Source organism: Podarcis melisellensis, assembly GCF_964234715.1.
Source record: "Podarcis melisellensis genome assembly, chromosome: 12".
NCBI lineage: Eukaryota > Metazoa > Chordata > Lepidosauria > Squamata > Lacertidae > Podarcis > Podarcis melisellensis.
Window position 1 is genome coordinate 5885889 of NC_138544.1, and position 18557 is coordinate 5904445.

The 18557-nt window shown below is 40.9% G+C and overlaps 1 protein-coding gene across 6 annotated transcripts in view; it reads left to right on the forward strand.

The window, feature by feature from the left end:
* The window catches only part of ELMO1 (engulfment and cell motility 1), a 312564-nt gene that overhangs the window by 212443 nt on the left and 81564 nt on the right, over positions 1 to 18557 (forward strand). For all 6 annotated transcript variants that reach the window (XM_081931087.1, XM_081931085.1, XM_081931086.1 and 3 more), the window contains one exon: positions 1179 to 1315. In XM_081931087.1, the coding sequence (XP_081787213.1) occupies positions 1179 to 1315 (137 nt within the window). The remainder of the gene's footprint in view (positions 1 to 1178; positions 1316 to 18557) is intronic.

The following is an 18557-nucleotide window of genomic DNA, read 5'->3' on the forward strand; positions in this document are numbered from 1 at the left end:
TGGTTTAGTAACAACCGTGGGAGAGGTAAGGTCCAAACACCAGCCATAACCAAGAATAGCAACTATATCTCAAAGATCATGCCATTTCCAAGTCCAGTTGCACCACTGACCAATCCAGCTGACCATCACTATGCCAAACGCCCCTCCAAAATAATTTGTGTAGATCTTGTTATCCCCCCCCCCAAAAAAAAACAGATGGGCAATAAATCTAGTTTCTAATCTGTACCTTTTTGGAATGTGAGTTGGGGGTAAACATGCATGAAGCTTTAAAATCCCTGAACAAAGTATAGTAGAATGTCAAAGGGAAGACTAGGGTTGGTCTCTCCTCTCTAACATCTGGTTTTGTGTGTACAGGGATTTTATCATATGAACTGAGTGTATTCAATCATGTGAGCTCCCACTTGTGTTCTGAAGAGATACATAGCCTGGAAGCAGATGGCCATTGCACCATCACTGCTTGTGAGAATTAGGCCCTGGTTCAGGAGGCACATTGGCCATCTCTGCCCTAGTTTAGTTAGATGGAAGAACTATGAGGTGACCCTTCACCATGTAGTAGAGCCCACCAAGAGGGTGAGCTGCTCCAAAGGCCTGCTTTGCTGTTGGATCTTTGGACTTGTATCTGGTCCCATAAATTCCATAAATTTTGAGGAGCCTCAAAAAAGGAATAAACTTGTGATAAGGTGAAATGTACAGTTGTAGATTCAGGTATCTGAAGAAGTGTGCATGCACACAAAAGCTTATACCAAGAACAAACTTAATTGGTCTCTAAGGTGCTACTGGACAAGTTTTTTATTCTTTTATATTTATACAGTTGTAGTTTAAGAAATTACACTTTAAAGGGTGTATATTTTTAGAGCTCACCCTATTTTTTGCTGTTTTTGTAATTCTAAGTTTTTTGTGTTTTTTTAAAACACCCTTTTAATGTTGTATTTTATATTGTTATAACCTGCCCTGGGAATTTAGGGTGAAGAATGGGTTATTAAATTAAAACAACCAGCACTTTTTTTTCCAGAAGTGGTGGTGCCATTTGTTAAGTAGTTCTCAAATTGCTCTGACCTGTTCACTCACTGCTTATTGCCTCAAGCCAGTTAATTATATTATTGCTGTATATTATTCTAGGCGGATCTCCTCGTCAATCACATATTAATACTTTTTTGTTTTAATTTATTCATATTTAGCAAGTGAGACCTGCAATGATTTCCACCCAATGTTCTTCACGCACGACAGATCATTTGAAGAGTTCTTCTGCATTTGCATCCAGCTGCTGAATAAGACATGGAAAGAGATGAGAGCAACTTCTGAAGACTTCAACAAGGCAAGATTTTGGGAAGGGTAGCATTTGGAAGCAAAGTTCCTTTGATTTGTTGGTTTCCACCTAATATGATTTCATATGTCTCTCTGGACTAGTTTTGAAGGTGATCAAAATGTAAAAGGGAACATACTACCATATGTGGTGGTGATGTCTAGAGATACAAAGATTTTGCAATATGATTTATGAAGAGATAAAGAGATTGATAAAAACTGCATTTAGCAAGAAACCGGAAGAATTTTTACTAGGAATGCTTTCAGATAATATTTCCAAAAAGAAAACTAGGCTATTTATGTATGCAACGTCAGCAGCAAGGGCTATAGTGGCAAAATACTGGGAAGATAAAAATACACCCACTAAAGAGGTATGGGTAGTCAAATTGTGCGAGTACTTGGAGCTTGCAAAGCTGACAGATGCAATAAAAGATAAACCTAAAAAATTGGTGAAAGAAGAATGGGAATGTTTAAATAATTATTTAGGGGACAAGGGCTCAACAAGAAAGACCTGGTTATGTTTAGAATGATACTGCATACAGAAATGCTCCCTGATACCAAGATGAGGGATTCCTTTGGAATGCAGATAGAGAGAATTGATAAGAATAATGATCTGTTGCGAGCTTGACGGAAGTGTACAATAGATGAGCTTTCTTGCTTTGGCTCATCTTCCTTTTTTTCTTTTTTCCCCTTTTTTCTATTTTTCTCTTTTCTTTTCTTTTCTTTTCTTTTATCTTTCCCATAGTTGCTTATGTTCTGCGTCATGTACTTCGATATTTTTTGTAGTTTTTTGTAGTTTTTTTCATTACTATTAAGGAATTTTCCTTTGTAATTTTGGTTGTCTATATTTATATGTACTTGTTTAAAGCAAAATGAAAGTTAAAAAAAAGAAAGAAATGTAAAAGGCGAAAAATTTATACGATCTGAAGAGAAACCAGAGTTTTGAATTAGCTTTTAGTACCCATAGACCAAATTCATCTAAAAAATAAGAATAATTTAACCCCAGAGTTTGGAGAAAGTGTGATAAAACGTTTGTGAGGGAAAACAAGATTTCAAAATTGCTAGCACTGTTTCCACCTTTAAAATTCTAAATAATTGTGGGAAAATAGCTGAGGCTCTAAGACTTTGGCCACCTCATGAGAAGAGAAGACTCCCTGGAAAAGACCCTGATGTTGGGAAAGATGGAGGGCACAAGGAGAAGGGGACGACAGAGGACGAGATGGTTGGACAGTGTTCTCGAAGCTACCAGCATGAGTTTGACCAAACTGTGGGAGGCAGTGGAAGACAGGAGTGCCTGGCGTGCTTTGGTCCAGGGGGTCACAAAGAGTCGGACCCGACTAAACCACAAAGTGTGACAATAGTCTTTTATGTGGCATTTTATTCTAATGTGTTGAAACATTGACAGACTTATGCTTCATTTAAGCATATGGATGAGCTCAGCAGTGGAAATGTTCAGTAATGCATTGTATAGTTTTAGCATTATAAGTTAACACCTCAGAAGAGATTTGAGCAGGGATAGGGATGACTCCCCTACTGGAGACAGGCAGGGTCTTCAACTTGCAATGTCCTCTCCGGAAGGGAGGAGTCATCCCATCTCTCTCTGGACTGCTGCAAGGGATGGTTGGGTCTTCGTCTCTCTCTGTGTGTGGAGCAAAACACTTGCTTGAGTGCTTGTTTTGTGTGGATTTTCCCTTTGTCTAGTCCTCTCCTTCACCTTGTTTGCTGGATCATCTTTCTGAGTGAGTTTTTTCACTGTGTTTTCCTGTTGGCTGCCTCCACCCCCCAGTTTCTTCATTTCTACTTCATTCTCTTCATGTTCCCCTTTCCCGTTTGTCTGGGGAAGGGAAAAGTGTGGGGGCAACTGGATTCTGCCCCAATTGCCGGGCAGGCACCGGAGGAGCCCACAATGCGACAGGACCAGGAGCTTGTGTTTCCCATCTTTTTCTTTAAAAAAGGGAGCTTTTATGCGACCAATATCTCTTTTCAAAGCAAACATCAGCGGGAATCTTTAGCAGAATGGATGCATTGGAAAATGAAATTTCTAACGTGAATGCCATAACTGGTACACTGGCTGGGTTAGTGGAGACAGGGATTTCGGTGTCTCTATTAACCTCTTTCTTATATCATGGGTGTTGGCTTATATGATGGAGGCATGATCCATATTGTTTTATTGGTACTGTTGCTGCGGGTTTGTCGGGTCTTTGGCGGGAACAGCTAACTTACATTGAATTGAATAAAATGTCTATGCAGCTACTTCACAAAGAGGTATAATCTTTCAAGTCGGTCTGTTCTGGGTGGCTGAGAAGAATACTTGACTTTCATGATTGTGCCTTGTTTGGGAGGAGTAGAAGACACAATCTAGGGTTCGGATCTAACAACAAGCGACGCTTCATGGCTATTCATTCATTGCAAGCCATTAACCGCATCTTACCATAATGTATAAACTAGACAATTGTTAGCATTGGTTTCTTGTTTCAATCCTTCTCATCCTTAAGATCGGTTTTTCATTTCAGCAAGCTTACTGTATATATTTAACTGCCACTTCCATATATTTTCTTATCCTTGCGTGATGTGCGTGTGTGTGTGTGTGTGTGTGTGAGAGAGAGAGAGAGAGAGAGAGAGAGAGAGAGAGAGAGAGAGAGAGAGAGAGAGAGAATGTTAATCCGGTGTGAGATTGTAGAGCAATTACAGTGTATTGGATTTTAGCTCTTGGGACCCAAATATCTTCCCGAAAGCTACTCAGCCAGCTTTCGTCTTTAATCATAACAGAAGAAGGAAGAGCTCTTTCATTTAATTTTTCATTAATGAAAGTAAATTGTATATTCTAATCTAGAGGTAGCAGGAGTTTTTCGGCTGGCTGGAGCTGCTGAACACATTGAGGGCTTTCTCTGCTGGAGGACAATTATAGTTCTTCGATAGTTTGACTGTCAACTTCTCCACTAGGTCACCTTTTTTTTTTTAATTCCCAATGCTGTAATAAATGGAAGAAATCTTAGTTGAATTTTTCTAAATAAAATGTACAGTCTGAACCACTTTATGTGTAATAAGGAATATTGTAGAGAGGTTCTGTCAGGGAACTGACATCGGAGCCAGAAGTGGAGGCAGGGCTCCCAAGCGATGCTAGAGAAGGGCCAAGCAGGGAGAGAGGGAACTCATCGGCTGGGGAAGGAAATCAGCTTAACACCAGGGATAAAGGGGGGCGGATGGGGGAATCGGAGAGAGGGCTCCAGGACTCTTCCCCGGAGACCAGCGGGGAGAGCACAGGTCCTCCGCTACCCACACCCACCCTGCGCAGAAGACTTCCGCGCAGGGAAAGTAGGCGGAGACTTGGCGTCAAAGAACTTCTTTGCTGGAAGAAGTTCAAGAAACGTCCACTGACGGATTCTGCTAGCGACTGAACAGCCACGAAGTGAAGGGCTGTCCAGCCAGGAAAGGTTAACCAGGCTACCTAGCCAGGAGTGGCGGCAACTTACGCACGAGCAACCCCATATAACCATTACAGGTTCATTAAATTTTCTACCTTTAAAATAGAATTTTGAAACCCCCCTTCACAAAGTTTATTTTCTTTATCCAGGTTGGTGCTATTACAGTAATATGAACTAGACAGAGGCACATAACTTCGCTCCCTATTAGGATATCTCCTTTTTACTGAGCATTCAGTATGCTCATGATGTTATTGAGGTGATCAGTGCCATTTTTCTAGAAAAAGAGGTGCCAGAACTCACCATGAACACCTCCCTCGTTCTCTTAGAATGGAAATGGCACCCACTAGAGAGGTGCTGGAACTGAGTTCCTGTGAGTTCCCCCTGAAAAAAAGCCCTGGAGGCGATTATACATGATCACACTTTCAAGACCATTGGCACCTGCAAATGTTTTGAGGTGCACGTACTGAATTATTTGCAATACATACATGCCTGTAGTTTCCTCCTAACTCTTCCATGCCACAAATGTTCTACAAAGTGTCCCTCCAGAGAGCAATAATATGGTAACACTGGGAAACTATCACCAAACATCTAATTTGTGGACGGTCTGACATAAATACACCACTATTGCATTATTATTGCACCTTTGGCATGTTAGAAATAAAACCCCAGTCTGGAAGGGCCCTTGGAGGTAAGATAGTGTTCTTGCTTAACCTATGCTTTTGCTATGTAATCCTAATTTAGTTCTTTTCACTAGTTCCATTTTATTTTGGCATACCTGGATGCATGAATTATTCATACCATTTGGGTATTATAGGAGAACAAAAATGCAGCTGGTTGTCTGCAACCATTAAACTTTTTTCTTCTGTATAGAAAGTTGTAAAAGATTTTCCATGCATATTGAAGGTGCCCTAAGAGATTATTTTACTATCCCAGTTTTGCAGAAGGTGGTAAGTCTGTGGATTTCATAGACACAGTATTTCCAATCACTGAAGTTTGCAGTTGGCGTGTGTGGACATTTTTCCTTCATAATTTTGGCTAGGAGGTTGCATCTGTCCTTTTTTTTAAAAAAAAATTTAATCATTTTTTCAATACAAACAACAACCGCAAAAGACACAACAAAAACCATAATAACACTAATAACACAATTTGACAATTCAGATTTGAGTACTGCACCTTTTTAACAATATTTCCCCTCCTCTCCTCCCCCTACTTCCCACCACTGTCTGCCTTATCACTTAAATATTCCTTCCAGATTTCTTCATATTTTTCCATTCGTAATTTGCGTCGACATGCAATTCATTTGTATGTAGCTAGTCTGTCCATATTATCAATCCATGTGTTCAGTGGAATCTTTTTGCGGCTCTTCCAATTCATCAAAACAATTTTTTTTGCTTCTAATATGGCACAGTACATCCATTTTTTTTGACCCCTTGTAATCTCCCATGTTTCCAGAGTATAATTTAGATTTAAATTCAATTCGCCTAAATAACAATTTCCTTTTTTTTACTCTTGCTATAAATGTCCTCACCTTGAACCAAAATGATCTTATCTTCGGGCAATTAATCATCATATGTACCAAGTTCGCATTCCCACATCTCCAGCAGTTGTCTGCACTTGTTATTTTCCTCTGGTATAGTTTTGCGGGAGTTCAGTGGACTCTGAATATTATTTTCTGCTGAATAAGTCTTAGATCCATAGAGGCTATTTCTGTTGATTTTATACTTGACTCCCATATATCATACCATATATGATACCATATATCATCTGTACCCCTAACTCTTCACTCCAATTTTGTCTATCATATTCTAAATCCTGTTTCTTTCCGTTGAGTAGGGTTTTATATAGTGCAAGTGTAGAGTTCTTTGTTTTTGTTGCAGAAATTAAATCTTGTAGCAGCATGGGTGTTTCCGATGCTGCTATAACGTCAGGGCAAAACTGCCTTTCCAACATATGTTTCAATTGGATGTATTGCCATTGTGTTTCACTGCTTAATCCATACTTTACTTGCAAAGTCTTATGTTCCACAAATTTGTAATTTTCATCAATTAATTGATTCAATGTCAAAATACATTTTTTCATCCAACTTTGCCAAAGTATTATTTGATCTCCAATTTTTAATTTTGGGTTGGCCCATATTGTCAATTTCTCATGCTGATAGGGGTCATCCTTATTATTTTTATTTATATTCATCCAAATTTTTATAGGTGCTTTAATAGTCTCCAGGATAATAGGATATTTCATAAAATTGGAGCCAAGTTTAGTCCACCCTACAAGAGGTTCCAAGAAACTATATTTGAGAGTAGCCCAATTCGGATTCCTGCTAGCTCTCCAATCGTTAGTCTTACTCAGCAGGTAGGCCTGGTGATATAGTTCCAGATTTGGGAGACCAAAGCCACCTTCCTTAGTTGGAAGTTGCATTTTATGTAGTGATATTTTTGGTGGCTTTGTACCCCATAGGCACGATCTAAATAGTTGATTTATTTTTTGGAAGTGAAATTTGGGAATATGTATTGGAAACCCTCTAAGAATGTATAAAAGCTTTGGAACAACTTTGTTTTGAGGACATTAACCTTTCCCCAAAGGGAAAGGTTTAGGGGTCCCCACCTTTCAGTATCAAAAGAAATCTCATTTATAATTTGATTCAAATGTAATTTTCAATTTGGTCTATATCTGATGAAATCATTATGCCCAAGTATTTAATAAAGTCTTTGTACATCCGAAATTGATGGTTTCTATACAATGTAGCCCTTGGCCCAATTGGTAAAATCTCTGATTTTGTCCAATTTATAGAATATCCTGATTTACTGCAAAAGGTTTTTATTCCATAATTTTTGGAATTGTATCTTCTGGTTTTGTAATAAATAAAAGGATATCATCCGTGTAATGGTTATATGGGGTTGCTCGTGCGTAAGTTGCCGCCACTCCTGGCTAGGTAGCCTGGTTAAGCCTTTTCTGGCTGGACAGCTCTTCACTTCGTGGCTGTTTCAATCTCTAGGAGAATCCGTCAGTGGGCGTTTCTTGAACGTCTTCCAGCAAAGAAGTTCTTTGACGCCAAGTCTCTGCCTACTCTGCCTACCAGGGTGTGGGTAGCGGAGGACCCGTGCTCTCCCCGCTGGTCTCTGGCGATGAGTTCTGGAGCCCCCTCTCCGATTCCCCTATCTGCCCCCCTTTATCCCTGGTGTTACGCTGATTTCCTTCCCCAGCCGATGAGCTCCCTCTCTCCCTGCTGGGCCCTTCTCCAGCATCGCTTGGGAGCCTTGCCTCCACCTCTGGCTCCGATGTCAGTTCCCTGACAATCCGCAAATAATACAATTTTGTAATTATCTTTGTTGTGTTTTACACCCTTGATATGCTCAAAGGTTGCATCTGTCCTGAACCAGCTGATAAAGAAATAGTGCAGAATTGTTCAGCAGTATAAAGCGGGAGAACATTTTACCTGTTTGGCCTCAGCGAGTGAATTAGTGTAGCTAAATTTAAAATTAAAAGGTTTTCAGGGTATCTTTTCTCAAAATATTTTAAAATTAGAATGGTAGGGCGACGGCAAGCTTTTTCTTTTTCATTGCCACCTCTCATTAACAGTGAGAATAATCCATCAATATTTTTATTTTTATTTTGTTTTCATTGATATAATACACATACGAAAAACACAGAGACTATAGCAGGATGTAGTGGTCATCCCCTCACTGCTCTAGTGGAATCAGGGTGTAATTCTCATAATTGTTCTCCATACAGGATAAAGGGTTGTGCTCATGGAGACAGAGAGAGAGTTTAATGTTCAGAAGGCCAGTTGAACCCATAGGGAACGGGTTATATGCACGATTTCAGCCACATAAGGTATCAAGTGTCTATATTCAGAAGGTTATAATATCCAAATCTGCAAGAATGATTTTGGCAGTTTGTCCTTAAGCCCGGTTTCATTGATATATGAAATAAATAGCCAGCAAATGACAAGAAATCACTTTAGTTTCTCTTTAAGCAAGATACTGATTGCATAATGTTGGTATCTGTGTTTTTTTTTATTTCGGTTTTTTAGTCTTTGTCCAATGTATCCAGTTATTCACTTTAACTATATTTGAAATATTTGAAAAATATTTCTCCTGTTACGTAAATCCCTAGCCAAGGCTGTGTACAGGAAGTTTAAGCAGCTGACGTGCTCTGGTCCAGGGGGTCACGAAGAGCAAAGGTAAAGGTAAAGGTACCCCTACCCCTGACCATCAGGTCCAGTCGTGACTGACTCGGGGGTTGCGCGCTCATCTCACTGTATAGGCCGGGAGCCGGCGCTTGTCCGCAGGCAGCTTCCGGGTCACGTGGCCAGCGTGACTAAGCCGCTTCTGGCGAACCAGAGCAGCACACGGAAACGCCGTTTACCTTCCCGCCGGAGAGCGGTCCCTATTTATCTACTTGCACCCGGAGGTGCTTTCGAACTACTAGGTTGACAGGAGCTGGGACCGAACAACGGGAGCTCACCCCATCGCGGGGATTCGTACCGCCGACCTTCCGATCGGCAAGTCACGAAGAGTAGGACACTGCTAAACAACAGCAACAATGCCTTATGCTACTTCCTCTGTAGAACAATGTCCAATAGTATATCAACAACTTTGATAAAAAAGAGCATCTGAGGCTGTTGTATATCATATGCTAGTTGAAAATTGGGCTGTAAGATATAGATGTTCAGGAGAAACCAAGTCTGCTGCCAGCCATAGCTGTGCCAAGAATGACTGCCTTTACCTGGCTATTGCTTGGGAATATGTAAGGTCTCTAACTTGAAGAATCCTATCTGGTTTCTGCTATGCCTCCCTTCAGGAGCATAACATGAGTTAACAAGGATTTCTGAAGGCAGCTGCTCTAGCTTCAATAGTGAATCCAAATGTAAGGAGGACAAAATTATTTAGTGCTCCCTGCAGAATACATTCCCAACCCTCTAAATGCATTATTCAGAGAGGGGAGCAAGGCTTGTTTACCCAGCTGGATATCCTGGGTTAACTCAATGTTCTTCAGTAGCAGTTTGGTTTACACATTCATTGAGGCGACTCAACAGCTGAAATAGAAAAAAGAAATAAATCAGGGTGTGTACCTCTAAGTGACAATTTAAACAGCAGCAGGATTGATGTTTGATATGCATAGGTAAATATTTAAATATTTGCAGACACAGGGACCCGTGAGCGATCCAATGGAGTTGAGCATGGCTGAAAAGTTCTGCAACTGCTTACATGCATGTAGAACCGTGTTTACTGTTCAAACCTCCCCGTTGGGTAGCAGAGCCAGAGCTATTTGAGGTTGAAGCAGGTGACAGTAGCTGTGACTGACGTCTGCTGCTCCTCTGGAGATAGGAAAATTAGAGCCTTTATGAGGAAGAGTGGAATAGAAATTTAATAATAATAAAGAATCTGCCTGAAAGTTCATCTGCAAAGGAAGCAGTGGCAATTGTAAGGGGTAAAATCAAATGTGTGAGAAGTCCTTCATCAGTGATCCTGTGTATACCAGGGAAGGGAAACCTGCAGACTACAGTTTCCATCAGGAGTGGCTTGTGGGGTGACTGAGAGGTAGTACAAAAAAAAAGTAATTTTAGAGTAAATCTTACCTTTCCAGCTCTTGGGATTAGTGCATATTAAATTCCACATATTGCTGCTGAGGTCATTAGCCCTTTATGACATAGTTTTGCAAACAGATGATTCCTATAAATACATCCTATCCATTAGGCATTCTGGGCACATAACTAAAACATTTTCATTCGTCATTCTAACTTGTTTCCCTGCAACCTGCTGCACATTTTTTTGTAAAATGAGAGTGGTTTCTAATTGAAAAAAAAATCTCATTGAGTTATAGTGAAAACCTGTTAGGAGACAATAATTGGGTGCACTGAGGGTTATCGGCTCTACTTCATTAGAATCCATTTATTTGAAGGGACTTTGGAACTTAATGCTGTTTGGCATCTTTTGCAGGGATTGTATTAATTTAAGAAACATCTCGTATTTAATCTTTTATATAACTACCATTTTTTAGCTTGTTGGAAATGTAGCAAGTGGGTTGTTGCAGTTCCTCTCTCTCTATATATGTAATCTTCTTTTAAAAAAGATTTTTAATAAGTTTTTCAAAAATTATACAAATACAAAACAAGACAATAATAAAAGACAAACAGAAAAAAGACAAAAAAGAAAGAAATAAACAAGTATAATTTCATTCCCTTTTTTCCCTTATACCTTACTTTCCCGACTTCCCCATACCTCTCCTCTCTGTATTCCAGTTTCTATTTTATTAATTCAGCAAATCCTTTCCCTTAATTTCATTTAGTATTTAACCCTTCGTTTCTTACTACTTATCCAATCCAGCTGGAAACCAGATCTTTTTCTAAACCATCGTCATTCTAGCATTCATTAATTTTGCAGTATTTCTTAAGATAGTCCTTAAATTTCTTCCAATCTTCTTCCGCTGTCTCTCTCCCCTGGTCTTGGATTCTGCCAGTCATTTCTGCCAGTCCCATGTAGTCTATCACCTTCATCTGCCATTCTTCCAAGGTGGGTAGATCTGGTGTCTTCCAATACTTTGCGATATATATGTAATCTTTCTTACGTTTGGCTAGTCTGCTTTCATAGCTTTGGACCTAGAACGGGTGTATCCAACCATCATAGAACTGTAAGAGTTGGAAGGGGCCCAGGATATCATCTAGCCCAACGCCCTGCAATGCAGCTGACGTGTTCAGTTGTTACTTCTCAGGAAGAAAATTCAACCTAGAAGGAGTCAAAGGTTTCTGTATGTGCATTTGACTCACTGGGGTAGGTAGGATGTAAGCAACAAATGAAGTGGCCTGTGTCACCTTTATTTGAACACAGTATTTCCCTGACTGCTACATGTTTTATTGGGTAGAATGGGCCTGTGTTTCAACTGCATTCAAATAAATACAGTACAACCTGGGTCAGCTGATTACCGTATTTTTCTCTCTATAAGACGCACCAGACCACAAGACTCCCCTAGTTTTGGGAGGAGGAAAACAAGAAAAAAATTATTCTGAATCTCAGAAGCCAGAACAGCAAGAAGGATCGCTGCGCAGTGAAAGCAGCAATCCCTCCTGCTCTTCTGGCTTCTGGGACAGCTGCGCAGCCTGCATTCGCTCCATAAGACGCACACACATTTCTCCTTACTTATTAGGAGGGGAAAAGTGAGTCTTATAGAGCAAAAAATACGGTACTTGCCCCTGTGATAGGAGAGGGTGTTCATATGTCCAAGAGTTCAGTCCTAAGTTTGCCTACTCAAAGCTAAGTCCCACTTAGTTAAATGGATTCCAGTGCGAGATTCACTTCAGTGGGAGATTCATTTCTTGACAGAAAGTAATGAATGAATAGGCCCTTTGAATTAATAGCTATATCTTGCTGCTTTGGGAAAACCTACCTATCGGGTCGGATTTTTTCTGAAGGTAAGAACAATATTAAAAAGGAGCAGTCAGCCACAGCCAATAGGGGACTTTTACCACTAATGAAACTTTAACTTCTAATATAAAGAGAACATCTTTATATTGCAAATAACCACACATTTGGTGCAGGTATCCCCTCTAGCACTTGTCAAAATACCTGTTGCCCAATAGGAGGAAGGTGCTGGCATGAAGATTTAATAAAGCTATCCAGATCTGCCAAGGCTCAAGTCAATGATGAATTGACAACCTTAACCCACACACAAAGTATTTTTTCTTACATAGATACTGGAAGCCCTGTTTAGGGAGCGTTATGTGAGGGGGTCAGAAAACCCTGCCTCTAACATGCTGCATCTTCAACAGAACATTTAAATTAAATAGTCATTTACTACAGTTGCCAGACAATTTATATTACAGCCAAGTACCTTAGTACACAGCGCGGGTGGCGCAATGGGTTAAACCACAGAGCCTCTTGGGCTTGCCAATCAGAAAGTCGGCCGTTCAAATCCCCATGACAGGGTGAGCTCCTGTTGCTCAGTCCCAGCTCCTGCCAACCTAGCAGTTCGAAAGCATGCCAAAAAGTGCAAGTAGATAAATAGGTACCACTCTAGCGGAAGGGTAAGCGGTGTTTCTGTGCTCTGCTCTGGTTTCGGTGTTACGTTGCACCCAGAAGCAGCTTAGTCATGCTAGCCACATGACCCGGAAAAACTGTCTGCAGACAAACGCCAGCTCCCTCGGCCTGTAAAGCGAGAGGAGCGCTGCAACCCCAGAGTCGTCTGTGACTGGACTTAACTGTCAGGGGTCCTTTACCTTTACACCTTGGTCTGAAAGCAGTGCTTTAGGACCCAGGCTGGCAAAAACTTCATGAAAAGCCGTCAGAGCAATCATGAGAAAGGTTTTTTGTTGTTCCCTTGGTTTCCAGTTACTAGAAAAACAAGGGGAAACTACATTTTTTTTAAAAAAAAGCTGCATCACATATGTCAGGGATGGGGTACCGTGGCCCCCTAGAAGTTGTTGGACTCAACTTCCACCATCCCTAGACATTGGGCATGCTCTCTACACTTGATCTTAGCCAAAAGGCCGAGATCTTAGCCAAAAGGCCAACGGACAGATCTCACTCCTCTGTGACTGTAAAAGTGGATTTACAGAATCATTATATCATATAATCTTCTGTTGTCCTTTACATTCGGCTTCACGGTTCAAGTTTCTGGCCCCATATTTATCGAGAATTGCCAACAGACCTCAGGAAGCCCAAATAATATACTTATTAAACAACGAAGATACAAGTAGATCCCTTGCAGTCGCTAGATACCTGATTAATGTCTTATTTCAAAAGAGGAGAAATGGATCACTGTATGACACTGACAGCTTAGCTAAACTCAAGATCCATCAATAAGTGCCAGAACTAAGACGCATACCCCCCAAAATCTGATGGATTTGAATTGCGGTTTACATAGAGGGAGCTTATTGTGTATAGTGTTTACTTAACTGAAGTAAAATTGGTTTTATATGGGTGTTTTAACTTGGAACTGTTTAAATTGTATTGTTTATGGATAAATTTTGATGTATTGTTTTCGATATGGGCCAATGGCCACAATAAATCTATAGATAGATAGATGGTCATGCTCTCTGGGTTTACTAGGGAATTATAGTACAGCAGCATCTGGGGGCCTGTATCCTGCATGTATGCACTGGGCGCTCCTTGCACCTGCTCCAGTGGGCTCTGCTCTTGAAGTCAGTAAAAAAATCCATGCCCTGACTCCATTCTCATATCTTCAGTGGGCTACTGCTCCTCCACTGAGGCCAGAGAGCTCCATCAACTGAGCCTGAACAGAAACTGGGTGTCTTGATTTCAAGAGATGAGCATAAAACAGAAAGTTGGCACAGTGTGTTGGGGGGTAGACACAAAGCGTTTGTAGTGTGGAATTAATGGCGCATTATTCTGTAAGAAAAATAAGCCATACCCCAGTGAAACATTAATTTTGCATGAAAGCATAATGGGCACAGCCAAAGAAGAGATGGATCCCCTAGAGCAAAAAGAAGACGATGCCATGAGTCAATAAGTAAATTGTTTGCAATAAATCACTGAAAATCTAGAGCAAATATGTAGGCTCTGCCTTTGATGTGAGAGTTATTAGTCTCTGTCTTTGATTTTCTTCATTGGTGTTGTGATTTAAAAAACACAACTGCCTAATCAGTGCAAATGTTGAGAGACTCTAGGCATCTCTGGTGGATCTTTCTTGCTGACGTCACGTTGCAGCAACGACATGGGTCTAATCACAATCTAATCAGTATCTTCCGTTTGCTAATGTTTGTGTTGTGATCTTTATTGAATTCCATCTACAGCTTTTCGTGTACTACTTGGTTTTCATGGTGCAAGATTTTAGTAGCTGCACTGTAGAAGTGGTTGAACATCTTGTTAAGGACTAGAGAGGTTAGTAACTCTCTTTTCAGCAGAGGGCCAGTCCACTGTCCCTCAGACCTTATGGGGGCCAGACTATATTTTGGTAGGAGGAAATGAACGAATTCCTATGCCCCACAAATAAATCTGAGATGCATTTTAAATAAAAGGACACATTCTACTCATGTGAAAACACACTGATTCCTGGACCGTCTGTGGGCCGTATTTAGAAGGTGATTGGGCCGCATCCAGCCCCCGGGTCTTAGTTTGCCTAGCCATGGGTTAGTTCATTATGTATGGGATTCGCATTATGATCCTTTCAGTGTACTAAGAACACATTCAGAGCCCCAGATGTCAGTATTTGTACATACATGCAATTTAAGCTTCTGCAGTTATGACGTTCCAAAACATTCTTTTATTATTATTTATTTCTATCTGGCCTTGTTCAACTATTCCTGGACAATAATTCAAGTAAGCATTCACTGCACGCTACACAATAGAAAGGGCCCCTCTTTTCTTCCTCCTGAAACATCTCCGTACAGTGGTACCTCGGAAGCTGAACAAAATCTGTTCCAGAAGTTCATTCGACTTCCAAAAAGTTCGTAAACCAAGGTGTGGCTTCCGATTGGCTGCAGGAAACTCCTGCAGCCAATCGGGAGCCATGGAAGTCGCATCGGACATTTGGGTTCCAAGGAACATTAAAAAACTGGAGCAGTCACTTCCGGTTTTCAGTTGTTCAGGAGCCAAAACGTTCGACTCCCAAGGTGTTTGAAAACCAAGGTACGGCTGTATAGTGGGGTTCAACCTCCTGACACAGATCCCCTCAACCCTATTCCCACCTTCTTCCCTCACCCCCTTGTTTCTTTCACACCTCTAAAAAGACACCTCGACATTCCATATATCTTGTAAAAAGACAGGCACTTGCCAGGCCATTGGGTTTGCTTTTTTTTAAAAAAAAAGATCTCTTAACTTACATACAATTAGGTATATTTATTCATAACTAAGGAATACCATGAGTTTGTAGAATCAGGGCTTTTTTTCAGCCAGAACTCATCAGAACTCAGTTTTGGCAGCTGGTGGATGCTATGGTGTACGCCATTGCCATTATAAGAGAACAGGGGAGGCATTCAGGGTGAATTCCTGCACCTCATTTTCCATAAAAATAGCACTGTGAAGAACCATTACTTTCTTGCGGGGTGACTCACTTCCTAACAAACAGATACTGATCACCTGAGTTTTCTGCTAGTAAGGATCATAGGTAAAGGTAAAGGGACCCCTGAACATTAGGTCCAGTTGTGGCCGACTCTGGGGTTGCAGCGCTCATCTCGCTTTATTGGCCGAGGGAGCCGGCGTACAGCTTCCGGGTCATGTGGCCAGCATGTCTAAGCCGCTTCTGTAGGGATCACATCAAAGCCCAGATCACTATTCCAAGAGATATTTAGCAGTGCTAAATTGGGATTCAGATTACTGCTTCACTACAATCCACGTTTAATCTGGGCTGATAATAAAAAAAGTGGTATCAAAATGACCCCAAACATTGGCCATATGTGTCATCTCCCTTGGATAACAAGCTAGCTGAAAGTCAGTAGAATAAAATATTAGGTTTGGGCTGTTCAACCAGGCACAAATACAAAAATAGGTTGAAGCAGGATTGGTTTATCAGCAAGTGAAGTGATAACTTCTAACCCGAGCTGTCATTGCAACTTGCATTATTTATTGCACTGAAAGGGTCGGTCATTGCCTGCTTAAACTGTTGATGAAGATAATATCTTCATAGTGTGTTTTGTTTCATATTTTAGCTAAATTAGCAATGCATGGCATTTGGTTTTTTGCTGCATGAATCCCTGCTGATGTAAATGTCAGTAAGCATATAATACCAGGGTTTCATTTTGCGAGTCACAATGCATAGAATTCAGCCTGAAAGCTCCCCAGACTACAGACCTCATTATAGATGAATAGACTGGGGTATAATGTTCCAGAGGTTTTGTTTCAGTTGAAATACGGTTATCACAGTGAATGATGCTGTTGACAATGAGATTTTTATAGCTCCTCTTAACCAAAGAACTATTATGGCTTCCAGTGCCACCGCTGCTGTTTCACTTTTAAGTTAGTATAATCTGATAGTGTGGCAGCTTCTGCGAGTGAAGAGGGAGTCATTTAGATAATGTCTTGTTTTTATGCAGAGTTCTCTGTCCTATGGAACTTGCCCCCCTCTCTTTCTCTCACCTTCAACAGATGTAATTAACTTTTGCGGAAATGCAGTTTTTATGGAATCATAGAGCTGTAAAGGGACCAAGTGTCCACAGAATTCAACTTCACGCCCAGGGGCACAACAATCCCCCCCAAACCCCAAATATTATATTTATGCTGCCCAAGCTATGGTTGTAACTCTTGTCCATGGGTCCTTTCATCCTCTCTCATTTTCTGCTGGGAGAGGAGGATTGTGCTCCATATGTTTAATTGCACAACCATTCTCATTGCACACCTAACAATGGCTTTGTCCCCCCCAAGACCTAATTTTGCCTTTTACGTAACTATTTGGAAAGGGGAAATAGTTCACAGAAAGATGGAAATCAAATCGTGTGCAGGGCCATTGTTATTTTGACGTGGTGGCAAAGTTCAGAGGGAGGCCTGGCTTGAAACAACAAGGTCAGTAATAAACAGTGCTGTTTTTCTAGGGGAAAGGGGTGCCAGAACTCACCCTCGTTCTCTTGGAATGGCAATGGCACTCACCTGAGAAGTGTTGGAACTGAGTTCCGGCAAGTTCCATCTGAAAAAAGCCCTGGTAATAAGAGTAACTGAGCATAGCAATGTAACAGAGCAGGAAAAATCATAATATTGAAGCCAGCGGTTTATTTATTACCCACATCTCTGTGAAATAGAAAACATTTTTTACATTTTTTTGCATTGGTTTCCAAATTTGCTGGTAACAAAAAGGTAGTGATTTTAGCAGCCTCCTTTTGGATTGTACTGAATTTCAGAAGTCTTGACAAAGATTCTTCCCAAAAATGTTCCATGGAGCAAGTAGACTGAAATGTTACATAGCTGACATTCAAAGGGGTGGTTCTTGTACATTTCACTCAACAATCCTTTTACCGAGGTTTTGAGGGAAATGGAAGCTAAGGAGAACAAAATTCCATGATGGATCATTACTGAGATGTTGGTGATAGCAACAGCTACAGAGTACATGGCACCTGTAGCATGGAGATGGCTATGAGAGACATAGGCAGCAGTCAGGAGAGAAATTCATGGGAGAATTATTAAATGAGAGGAAGCGCTGAAAAGATGCAAAAGCCTTAGGAATCAAGAGTGAGAAAGAAGACAGAATCAGACCTGGTGTGTGGGCTGAATCTGAAAAGGTTTGTTGGAGAAGGAGGTTCAGAGAGTGCTTTTCCACAGCCGGTCTTGCCTGCTAGAAAGAACAGAATCAACCGTCACTTGTAATTTTTTGAACATTATACAGAGAAAAGTTGACAATAAAATAAATAGGGGGGTGGGCAAAAAAGACAGCTGGTGGCATCTACATGTTACCACATCACTTGTTTACTTAGTGTTATGCTCCAGGGGGTGACTTTGGGTCCCAGTTACAGAAGATATAAGCTTCCACCAAAGTCCTCACCAGCAAGCACAGAGTTGTAGATGCAGCCCAATCCATACAAACTAAGCTTGAGCACAGTGAATCAGTCTGTTTCTCAAGGTCTTTTACCTGTGGGGTGTTGAGCTCATGCTCCCAGGACACCATACCTGGTGTCAAGTAAGGACTAGGCATAATACTTTTGTTAGTGGGGGCAATTGTTGTCATTGTCGTTGTTGTTACTTTCTATACTGCCCTTCACTTGAGGATCACAGTATGGCTTACAATATAAAAACACAAAAATACATAACACAGTAACAAGTAAAAACAATATCACACACTTACACTTTAAAAGGTCACAGATTGTTTAATTGCTTCCACCTATAGCTCCTTTAAGGGACGCGGGTGGCGCTGTGGGTTAAACCACAGAGCCATGGACTTGCCGATCAG